The sequence below is a fragment of the Drosophila nasuta genome, chromosome 2L (assembly GCF_023558535.2).
Source record: "Drosophila nasuta strain 15112-1781.00 chromosome 2L, ASM2355853v1, whole genome shotgun sequence".
NCBI classification, from domain to species: domain Eukaryota; kingdom Metazoa; phylum Arthropoda; class Insecta; order Diptera; family Drosophilidae; genus Drosophila; species Drosophila nasuta.
This window is the reverse complement of record NC_083455.1, coordinates 1,029,674-1,040,959: the sequence shown is the minus strand read 5'-3', so window position 1 is coordinate 1,040,959 and position 11,286 is coordinate 1,029,674. Positions and strand designations below refer to the sequence as shown.

Sequence of the window (11,286 nt, the reverse complement as noted above, 5' to 3'; positions counted from 1 at the left end):
ATTAAAAAAACAAGAAAGCTACAGTGGAGTTTGTTCGACTGTGAGATTCCCACTATCTATTTTGAATAAAAGTGAATAAAACAGTGCGGTATTCTTAAGATATGCTAAAACAATATATAGTACTACATAAAAATATACCATAGAGTACAAAATATACCAGATTCGCAGCCAAAGATACTAAGAGCAATAGTAAGTAGGCGATTTTTCAGATACACAAGCATTTCTTAACTTAACTTCTAAATTTTTTATCACAGCATTTGCATGATTGTCTTTGTCCTGATTTTTTTTTCTGCGATCAGATAAAAGTTATTAGAGAAATACTTTAGTATGGGTCTTAGTTTTTCGACTGGCAATCTGGTATATCTTGCATTGTATAGTATGTCTTGATTGTAGACCCATATAATACCAAATATACAGTTTGACATATTTGTAGTATTTCTGCGGGTATCTTACAGTCGAGTACACTCGACTGCAGATTTCTCACTTGTTTATTATCATAGTACTGCTGAATCACTACAAAAATGTAATAAAATATTTTTAGGAAGCAGTCGATTTAATGTCTCTTTTTTAATTTTTTTGTAATACAAACAAATATGGTAAGTGGATGAAGCACAGCAGAGAAAAAATGGTGATAATTGATGGCTCAATAACTGTAGAGTTCTGACTTTGCACTTAATTGATTTCTTAAGGTAATCTGCGTGGTCAACGATACGTTACCATAACCATAACCATACAATAAATAATTTGAAAAATTGATAAAGTGTAATGAGCATTGAAGGTTATGTAGTGAAGCCATTATAATTTTCTCTTATTTGCTATTAAATAATAAGAAAATATGAATTGGCAATTTATATATCTTAGATACAAGGGGCTACCAGTCTTTGTATAGGTTTTACGAATTCCCTTAGATTTCACAATAAGAACATTAATATAACATTAATAAGAAATTAATATAATATTATTTATTTGTAAATATTAACAAAGCAAACTCTTTCACATTTATTGTCAATTCCAATTATCCGCATTACTTAATTTCATATATGTAGCTTCATGTGCTTTTGTTGTTACTTCGGAAATCCAGTATCTCCAAAAAGCAAATCCTGTCGTCTTGCTGTGCGCCCGCGCACTTTGGGACTCTTGTCGGAAGAGCTAATATTTAAATATAATAATAATATTATTAAAAATGTGAAATACCAACTTTTTGTGCATCTTAAAAATCCTTAATCTTGCACACTGTTTCAAATAATTGGTTGATTGTTGAATAAGTTTCATTTTTTGTTAATCGAATTGTGATCATTCCAGATTTTCTTGCGTGATAGAAAAACATATAAAATTCTTAATTTTACAGCAAATTACATAGTGCACAAAATTTAAAATAGATAAATAAGTCAAAATGCAAATAAATGGAAAATAACAATCATTCAATGAATTTTTGATAAAATTAAAAATCAAGATAGGAGGAAAATATATTGATATTGCCTTACGTTTCAAGTGTTGTGTTGGGTGACGAGCATCTACTCTTGTTGTAGGGTTCATCGGTAAGGGACCGAAATTCTAATGCTTCAGCCCGTGGAATATCGTATGTCCCATTGCTGACTAACGACTTTTGCGAATAGCTTCTATAGAAATTGTTTACATTAAGCTTATCATCAAGATTTAACGAGTCAAACAGATCTGAAATCTGAACATTGGTGTTATTTGACAGAAAATATTGTAATAATTGTTGCTGTATGCCACTTTCATGTTGGGCTTCTTTAAGTAAAGCTTCATGCTCCTGCATACGGCTTTCGATCATTGATGTATTGCATGTCATGTAAATAGCATTGTCAGCTAATTTTTGTAATAGATATTTAGCTTCTTCAATTGTGTTTATTTTTTCGAAAATACCCTGTATTTTATTTGTGTCAGTATGTGCAGGATCCTTAACATCTTCAAATTCCATAATAGCCTTTTGAACATGTTCAATATTTTCTTGTAAATAGCCAATGTTTGTTTTTTAAATTGTCCTCTTCATTAGAGTATTCGGTTCCTCTCTCCAGAACTTCAGTATTTTGCATACGTGTTAGTTCATGAGATAATTCTTCCCTTTCCTTAACTAGGCGTTCTAATTCTGTTTCTAGCTGAGTAACTAGTTGTTTGTTTCTGGCTGAGTGCAGTATAGTACGAGATAGAGTTTCCCAACGATGGCGTGGTGAACGAATCTGATCCATTTTAGTTTTGGACTGTTTTCCCGATCTTTGATATGAAAGTCCCCGCTGGCTCTTTCGAAGCGCAGATACTTCTTCGGATTTTCTTTTTAAAATTTGTTCCTTTGCATTCATTTTGGCTTGCAGTGTTAGCACTGCATTCGTTTGACGTCGCTGTTCCTTGCGCAATTGTGCAATTTCCCGGGGTTTTTCTTGAATTTTCCTCCTTATGACGGCTTGTTTGCTCTGATATTTTCTTTATTAATTTAACCTGAAATAATCATAAATTTGATAATGCAGTTGTCTTCGCGTGCAGTAGTTAATATATATAATCAAAGAATTATTTGTATATTTATTACTGATCGAGTTGGAATCTTTATGCTTGGAATAAATATATATTTGATGCAGGTTGGCAGTTCACTAGTCATCATGGAATATTCAAGGAATAACCAGCTTATAATATTATAACATTGTTGATGGCATCTACAAACAAACTACATAAATTTGTTGTTATAATTTATATATGTCATTTGAAAGACTGATGAGTGAAGTGATTATTGAACATTTGCTTTTATACTAAATTTTATGCCACATTTTGGCTATTTGCTCGGTTATAATCTATATTCTTATAATGGAATTGACAGTAGATACTAAAACCACTCGTCTATTGATTCCTATTGCTGTTTATTATGCTTTCGTTATAATTAAAACTAATTTGACTTTGTTCAAGAGTTAAGTGTCCATAAAGGGGAAATACTTACTTTACTGCATTTCAATTCATTGAGCTCCGCTCGTAGGTTCTTTAATTTTACTTCTTGTGTTTTAAGTTCCTTTTGTTGTCGAATATATTCCCGTTGAGTCTGTTGTAATCTTTTCAATTCCCGATTCATATCGTTAAGTTTACGTTCATACTCCAATCTAACAGATTTTAAATTGTCTCTAGGATTGTTTGCAGAACCTGAACCTGCAGAAAGATTAAATAGATTTTTCGTTTTAACCTAAAACTAATAAAAAAAAAACAAATCAAAAACAATCATTGCAATATCATAAAATTACCCATGCTTGCCAAAACTTCATCTCTTTCCTTTTGAGTATTTAAAATTTTTGAAGTCAAAGCTGTAAATTTTTCTTCATATTGTTGCCGCATAAGTTGTATTCTCTGCTGTGAAAGTTCAAGTTGTTCAATTAACTTCGTGTTGATTTCTATGCCTGAATTTATTTCATTTAAGTCTTCTTCCATTTCTATAAATAAAAAAAGAATAATAAATGTAATACAATTATTTTGCAAGATAGCTAATTACCATTCGAATCACTTTCACTATCGGAAGACTCTAAATCGTCGTGCTGATCATTTTCATTCTGAATACCAGGTAATGAACGTGACATTAAGAGTTCACGATCCTTTTCGAGGCCCCTCTTGGCTAAGTGTATAACAGCATTAGCATCTAAATAAATAAAATTTAAATTAAAACTTATTGGTAATCAAATTGTACAATTCTACCATCGTAAGCACTTTTAGATCCACGCGGCGAGTTCCCAGAAGAATTAAATTTTTTTAATTGCTGACACATATCTTCAGATTCTATTACTTTTGCTTGCAGTTTTTCTATTTCGCTTAAATAACTTCCAACCAAACTGGTGACAACCGATTCTGCATTTTTGTCTTTTGACCATTCATGAGTTTGTTTTTCCAATTTAAGCTGCGCATTTCTATCTGTTAATATATTAATAGTCTCTTGCATCGATTTAAGTCGCTGCTGCAATCGTTTGTTATCTGCTAATAGCATAGAATTCTCATAGAAAGTGTCCGATATTAAAGAATTTCCTTCAGAGTCGAGTACTCGTTTTCCCTAAATAAAATAATTAATATTTAAATAAATAGATATTTTTTAAATGGATTTCCATTAAAAAGGTCATACCTGTTTGTATTCCAAAAGTTCAATTTGTAAGGCTGCTATATCTCTGCGCAATAACGAAATGGTTCGAGAACTTTGATCCTGGTTTACTTGCACTTTGTTTTTAATATTGCGCGCTCGATTGGCATACTTTAATGTGTTTAATGTTTCCATAAAGTCCCGATCACTTGGCGATATGCAAGCAATCATAAGAGTTTGACTATTACCTCCTAATGAATCTTGTAGGAGTCTTGTTAATTTTGAATCGCGATAAGGCACATGGGAAACTCTCTTTGACTTATCACCCAGCGCTGAAATGCAATTCCCAAGAGCAAGCAATCCACAGTTAATTGATATCCCTTCTCGTGCCCGTTCTCCTGTAGCTAATGTTCGTTTCAACCGTTCTGAGCCTGCTAAATCAACAAAATGAAATTTGGACGTCAAAGTCTCAATTTCATTATCAGTAAAATTGTTTTTCAACTCCAAAACGTGCTGACGCCGTACGAATAATGTAAACACTGCATGAGAGCGAGAAGATAGATCATTCATTTTCGTCGATGCGGTTGTACGTGCTAAAGCACCTTGCTGAAGCAATCTGAAAAAAACAAATGTTAGTTAAAAAACAAAACAATTGTCGAAGTATTAGTGCAGTTTTCATGAGAAAATTTCATTGCTTTCCAATGTCTAAAAAATGTTAAAGATTTATGATTTTATAACCAACTATATATTTCATGTTTACATTCTTAAAAAAAAAAAATCAAAACAGGGTTAAAAAAAAACGAAAAACATAAAATATATACTAGAAACCCTATTTTAAGGTTTTTTAAGATATATAGTTACAGTCAATGTTATTATGGTACTATGGAAGTATTAAAGTGTTCTTTCATAAAATATAATTTTTTTTTTCAATTTGTAAAATAATTGTCGTGCGCTATAGCGCAGGCTAAATATACTGAGAGGGTCTTATTAACTGGTGAATTCTGATCTCATATTAGATTCCGATTACATTGACCGCTTAGAAACCCATTTTTTTTCGTGTTGGTCACGGCAACCTTCTGAAAAATAAATCTAATAATTGACTTAATACCTGTACCAATGTATATATGTACTACACTAATAAAAAATTGGTAAACTGAAGATGCATTTTTATACCCGCTACCCATAGGGTAGAAGGAAATGGCAGAAAATGTAAGTAACAGGCAGAAGGACCCCATAATATATATATGTTTTTGATAAGCATCAACTGCCTAAACGATATAGCCATGTCCGTCTGTTTGCCTGTCCGTCCGTCTGTATCTCTGAGATTTAGGTGTTCCTCAGAGGCTATAAGAGATAGATATAATTTCGACATATAATTTTCGATAATATCGATAGCACTTGTATTGTTTGCACGCAGATCAAGTTTATTTAAAAAATTTACCACGCCCATTTCCGCCCCCGAAAAGCGACAAAAATCGAATTTTCTTAATTATATTATTTGTCATTCCTAAGAATTTGGTTGTGATAGGATACAAATTGTAGTTATTAGGGAAAAACTGTTGTATGACAAATTCCATACACTGCAACGGGATCCTAGCTGCTTTGGCTGAAAATTCGGTATATTTTAACCTCTATGGTATGTTTACAAAATATTACTTCAACGATATACCAAATATGGCCTTCGAGATACCTTTTGTTTTTGTGGTATATTTAAGGAATATTACCGCACTGTTTGCTTATTCTAAGTGGGTTGAGGGTAGCTTATAGTCGAGAACACTCGACAGTAGCTTTCTTACTTGTTATACTTCAGTGCAAACTTACTTGAGAGCATCTTGTGGTTCATTAATTGGTTTTATAGTTGCTCCTGCTATCGTGATTTGCCCGCTTGCACTTTCATGAATTTTGAAAGTTGAATTTTTATTAAATGGATCTAAGAGATCGATAATCTCTTCGTTGTATAGCTCAATAAATTGAACAGCCACACTAAATTCAGATTTTGTAATGGAACTGTCATTATCATCAGCACATTTTATTCCATCAATGCCAGCGAATATGTGCCGAATTGCTCGTGGTATTATACCTAGTTGATGATCGCCAGAAGCCTGGTCAAATCCTGTTCCCATTGTGTATGTTTTGCCTGACCCAGTTTGCCCATAAGCAAGTACCGTGGCATTGTAGCCATGTAAGGTTCCCTCAACCAAACGATTTACACATTCACTGTATATATCACACTGCAAGAAGGACAATGGTAAAACTAATACATCGATAGTTGCAATTAGTTATGTACTTACCTGATTGGAGTCCGCATCATACACATAATCAAATGTAAAGGCCTTATCAGATCCCAAAACAATTTGTTGTTCGCCAGGGGTTACTGTAGTGCACACCCGACACATGTCAATCAACTCTCTTGAGTTTTGAGGTCGAATCCTTTAAATCAAGATTCTAATATTAAATTTTAAATTAAAAAAGCAAAATTCTAAGCTTACCTCACTGCCACGCGAACTAAGCAATCCCTGTCGATAGCATCTGTTTCTGCAGACATAATGGTCTGGCACACCAAGTAATCATATACCCGAAATTGAAAGTGAGTAATGATTTGATATACTGTGAACAAATAAGAGGATATTTTTACAATATAAATCACAAATTGTTTTAGCAAATAGCATTGTTGGTAATGATCGTCCTCCAATGCAACCCAAAACCAAGAAATTAAATTTAAATTCCTTAATATAAAAAAGGTATCTGAATGTCATTTTATCATATAAAATAAGAATACACATATTAAAAATAATAATTAATTGAAATGTATATGCATCATTCATGCAAATATTGCTGACATATTCTCTTAAACATATGTATATATATTGCAATCAACATGACTACCATCCAATAAACACCTGCTGCTTCAAAATAGAAACACAGCTTTATACAAATCTTAATATCTATATACTGCAGTTTATATTATTTATAGATGACATACCCACAACAATTAATTAGGTTCACGCTCTTGGAATATCCACAAGCTTCCTGATATTTATTTTCAGTTAAACAAAAGTACGTTTAAGTCTTTACATATGTAAACAGTTAACAGCTGACAACAGATGATGACATTAGAGATGTCCGATATTTTTAGTCAACAGACTATCATTTGATTAATTTAATTATCGATAGCATACAATTTTAATATTTATTGATATCGATAGATTTCATAGATTTCCTTTTTTTCATAGAACAAATATAGGTAACGTAAAATTTTGAGTGTGGCTGATCTAACGTAATGTAAGCAAACTTTAATTACATTACTTTAATCGCATGACTTCTCACGTAAGTGAAAACATGGGGCAAATTTGTTTTAAAAAAACATAATATATATATTTACAAACCGAGCTTCGTAGTCTTTTTCTTCTATTCTATATAATATTCATAAAATATTCTATAAAATATTCATTAATTTGTCTAATTATCTTGCATTTAATACACCGGCTATATGCTACTGTGAAAGGATACAATAATAAATAAATTGTTGTCTTTAAATATAAAAAAATGAATTTTGAGTAACTTTGTTTTCGACAAATTTGAAATATCGATTGGTAGAATTATCGTGTTTTGTTATCAACGTAAATGTCACCTCTATCATATCCACAACAATAAGAAATTGGCTCAAATTTTTTTTAATCTATTCTGCAAAAGAAAGTTTCTAGTAAAAAATAATATAAAAGAGATTCATCGCCAGAACTATGGCTCAAACAAATGAACTTAACTTTAAAGGAACTAAGAGTAAGTATTATTTTCCTATTCAACATTTTTATTTGAAACCAACTTAGTAATTTTCATCCTAGCTTCAGAAAAAATATCTGAAAACATACATATTTTTGCAAATGACCCGTCACTGGCTTTTTTTCGGATTCAGGTAAATATCCTTAATTAAAAAAAGAAAAATCTAAAATTATGCTATGGCTTTAGGAACACATTCGTAAGGTACTACCTCCAATTCTAGAGAAACGAACTGAAGTACTTAGTTTACAAAGCAGCTTGCAAGGACATTGCTATGACATGGAGTACGGTGTTCAAGCTTTAAAGTCAATTGAAAAATCAGATAGCTATTTCCATAATATACAGGAAATGATAAAAACATCAATTTTTCTGAAACAACAACTTAAGTATGAGGAAAATAAAAAAAGGACGAAAAGAGACAGCGTAAAAAACTCGGTTTATAAAAGATTTTCAGCCCACCTAGCATTAGATCTTCCAGATTTACCCGACTTTAGTGTTGTGATGCGGGACACTACTCAACGAATGGAAACAATTATTGCACCAGGCCAAGCGCGGGTTGAAACTTCAACTTCCCAATCTAGTTCAGGCGAACTGCAAAGGTCCCATACCACATTGCACTGAAGTATGTCTAAAATTTTGTAATTACAAACTCATATATACATAGCATACTAATCAAAATAAACTTATCAATAGCTACACGTAATTTATTCCATATATGTACTATATAGTTAATGATTTCCCTCACAAATTACGTAGTAGTACGTAGACTAAGAAGTTATTTGTTTTTAGAATTTATTATGATGCGGAAAATAAATCGATTTGAGTTAAATAGAGCCGTTTCTCTAGTATTTTTTCTTACGCGCCTATGCGCACATAAAAGCGCCAACAGCCGCACTAAGGTCCAGGTAACTTTTGTTAGCATTTATTAATAACTTCTCAACTGGATATGATTTTTTGATGTAGTTGTTTTATTGCAACTATGAAAGGTCCTTGGAAATATTTTCCTACGAAAAATAAATATATTTTTTTATTGGAATTTTTTGTCACATGCGGAAGTGGTATATTATTAATATATTTAAGGGTTTAGACTCAATGGAAAATCAGTTTTTCTTATGCGTTTACATATAATTAAAATATATTCATTGATTATAAGACTACATATCTGTGAAATCATAATTATTATAATTTTTAGCATTATCATGCTCAGCAAAACTAAACGCATTCTCTGCGGTCGCCTAACCTATACAAAAATCTCGCCAACTTTTAAATTTCACTTGGCATCAGTGTTGCCAACTCTTATGGTCATAAAAACGCTAAAGTAACATATGAAAAACCCTAAGAACCGTTAGTAAAACAATATTTTTTATTTATTAAGTATTTTTGAGTAGTAAATTTCGTCAATTATGCCCACATACTGCAAGTTATTAAAGTGCGGCTTTGTAAAACATAAAAATACAAGAAGGCACCAGATGTGTTTTAAAAAACTAAAGTTCCATTCAGTTTTGTTTTTAAAATAGCTATAATTCCCGCTAGTTTTCAATTTATCCCTCATTTTGCTTTTGAAAACCGACAGATCTAGCGGGAAAATAGCTAAATTTGCAACGCTGCTTGGCATGTATAATTACATTTATTTTGGTATATAGTGTTCCCATTTAAAATCCCTAATATCAGCAGAGCCATATATTGGTCACTGCAATTGACTTAAAATGTCTCAAATTTCATGTGATTTTACTAATATCTTAAAAATTGCATTTAACTTACTCATACTACTCCATAAGAGTTAACAAAAAAAATAAACTGTTTTATTTTTTTTCGTCATGGATTTTCATCTAACCAAAAAATCTGCATTTTTATACCCGCTACCCATAGGGTAGAAGGGTATTATAACTTTGTGCCGGCAGGAAATGTATGTAACAGGTAGAAGGAGGCATCTCCGACCCTATAAAGTATATATATTCTTGATCAGCGTTAACAGCCGAGACGATCTAGCCATGTCCGTCTGTCCGTCTGTCCGTCTGTGTGTCTGTCCGTCCGTCCGTATGAACACCTAGATCTCAGAGACTATAAGAGATAGAGCTATAATTTTTTTTCGACAGCATTTGTTATGTTTGCACGCAGATCAAGTTTGTTTCAAATTTTTGCCACGCCCACTTCCGCCCCCGAAAATCAAAAAAAATCGAATAACGAGCGTAATTTTAAAGTTAGTGTTGCGAATTTTGGTATATATAATAATAACTATAGTAGTTATGATTCCTGAAAATTTGGTTGCGATCAGATGAAAATTGTCGAAGTTATTAAAGAAATACTTTTGTATGGGCAAAAACGCCTACTTACTAGGGGTCTTGGTTGCTTTGGCTGACAATCTGGTATATTGTGCCGTCTATGGTATATTTTGAATGCGGTACTATATCAATATACCAAATATACTATTTGGTATATTTTTAGTATTTTTGCATATATTTCTTTTATTCAAAATGGGTAGCGGGTATCTCACAGTCGAGTGCACTCGACTGTAGCTTTCTTACTTGTTGCAATTGAAGTTGTGACTTTTAAATGCAAATTTCAAGAAAGTGAGCAAATGTGGCAATTCCGTCTATATACAATTGAACAAGAAGTAATTACTCTACAACACAATAGGTTTCAGGGTTGGATTAGGTCGGATTCACTTTGTAGTAGTAGTAGACATCTTTGTAAATCAGATTCATCAAAAAAATTTGATCAATTCATTGTATTTTTCCATTTATGACAAATTGAAAATGTCCATTAAATACACATTATTATTACACCACATGTGCTTTTTATTGCTGTCACTGACAGCTTCAGAGAGCAACGACAGCCGACAGGCGCAAGCAGAACAACGAAAGAGCACAGCTTTATAGAGACAGCTAATTTTCCGTAGGAGCAGTCAAGTGCCTTTCTTCTGTTTTTTTGCAAATTCGGTCAGTACTACTGAGTCCATTAGCTAGTTAGTTATAGAACCAAAGTCTTCACCAATTGAAATTTGCTTTAAATTCATAATCTGAGTGGCTAGCCCGACCGAAAACTGAGCACATATGTAAGTATATATACGGCTAACGATTAAGTTGTTCGCATCGTAACGCGACCAAGAAAAGCAATCACCGAAAAAGTAAGTAAAGACAGACCCAAAGAACTGATTGAGGTCGCTACCGTGGGCATTGGTACAACCCGGACATCCGTCAGAATGATCAAATGATTAAGACGCCAGATAATCCACACAGATGCTTACGAATATTACTCTGTTCGACGGAGCGGTAAACGAGATGAAGCGGGTATTTAAAGCACAGATACAACTCAATGGCCATAGTCCTTTCAAAGAGTGTTAGTACCACGTCAACGCTACCTAGAGCGGGTTAGGTGATCCATCGCCAAGATTAATTGAGTTTTCGTTTCACCATATTTTACCGTTTCAGAATATCTCATAGATACTG

General features: G+C 32.6%; 2 protein-coding genes across 3 annotated transcripts; one reads left to right on the top strand and one right to left on the bottom strand.

Annotated features, from left to right (window-relative positions):
- Window positions 1-968: 968 nt before the first annotated feature.
- LOC132795020 (kinesin-like protein KIF21A) lies at window positions 969-7,161 on the bottom strand. Its single transcript, XM_060805422.1, is given in 13 exon segments — window positions 969-1,149; window positions 1,485-1,996; window positions 1,998-2,390; window positions 2,392-2,457; window positions 2,948-3,150; window positions 3,243-3,428; window positions 3,488-3,631; window positions 3,688-4,036; window positions 4,106-4,676; window positions 5,882-6,291; window positions 6,352-6,490; window positions 6,550-6,667; window positions 7,044-7,161. Coding segments are annotated over 12 exon segments (3,114 nt in total). The 5' UTR covers window positions 6,606-6,667; window positions 7,044-7,161; the 3' UTR covers window positions 969-1,064.
- A 513-nt stretch (window positions 7,162-7,674) lies between these two features.
- LOC132798641 (BLOC-1-related complex subunit 8 homolog) lies at window positions 7,675-8,664 on the top strand. 2 transcript variants are annotated; one of them, XM_060810578.1, is made up of 4 exons: window positions 7,675-7,840; window positions 7,903-7,973; window positions 8,027-8,260; window positions 8,316-8,664. In XM_060810578.1, exons 1-4 carry the CDS (start codon window positions 7,801-7,803, stop codon window positions 8,337-8,339), a joined length of 369 nt encoding a protein of 122 aa, XP_060666561.1. In that variant the 5' UTR covers window positions 7,675-7,800; the 3' UTR covers window positions 8,340-8,664. The 2 variants fall into 2 exon arrangements, with proteins under 2 accessions (XP_060666561.1, XP_060666560.1); XM_060810577.1 differs by having other exon boundaries at window positions 8,027-8,664.
- Window positions 8,665-11,286: the final 2,622 nt, after the last annotated feature.

What these genes read in the sequence shown, in the direction of transcription:
- LOC132798641 (XM_060810577.1), top strand. Translation starts at nt 7,801, where the DNA reads ATGGCTCAAACAAATGAACTTAACTTTAAAGGAACTAAGA. An exon ending in TAACTTTAAAGGAACTAAGA is followed by an intron (nt 7,841 to 7,902) that starts GTAAGTATTATT and finishes TTTTCATCCTAG; the next exon opens with CTTCAGAAAAAATATCTGAA. An exon ending in TGGCTTTTTTTCGGATTCAG is followed by an intron (nt 7,974 to 8,026) that starts GTAAATATCCTT and finishes CTATGGCTTTAG; the next exon opens with GAACACATTCGTAAGGTACT.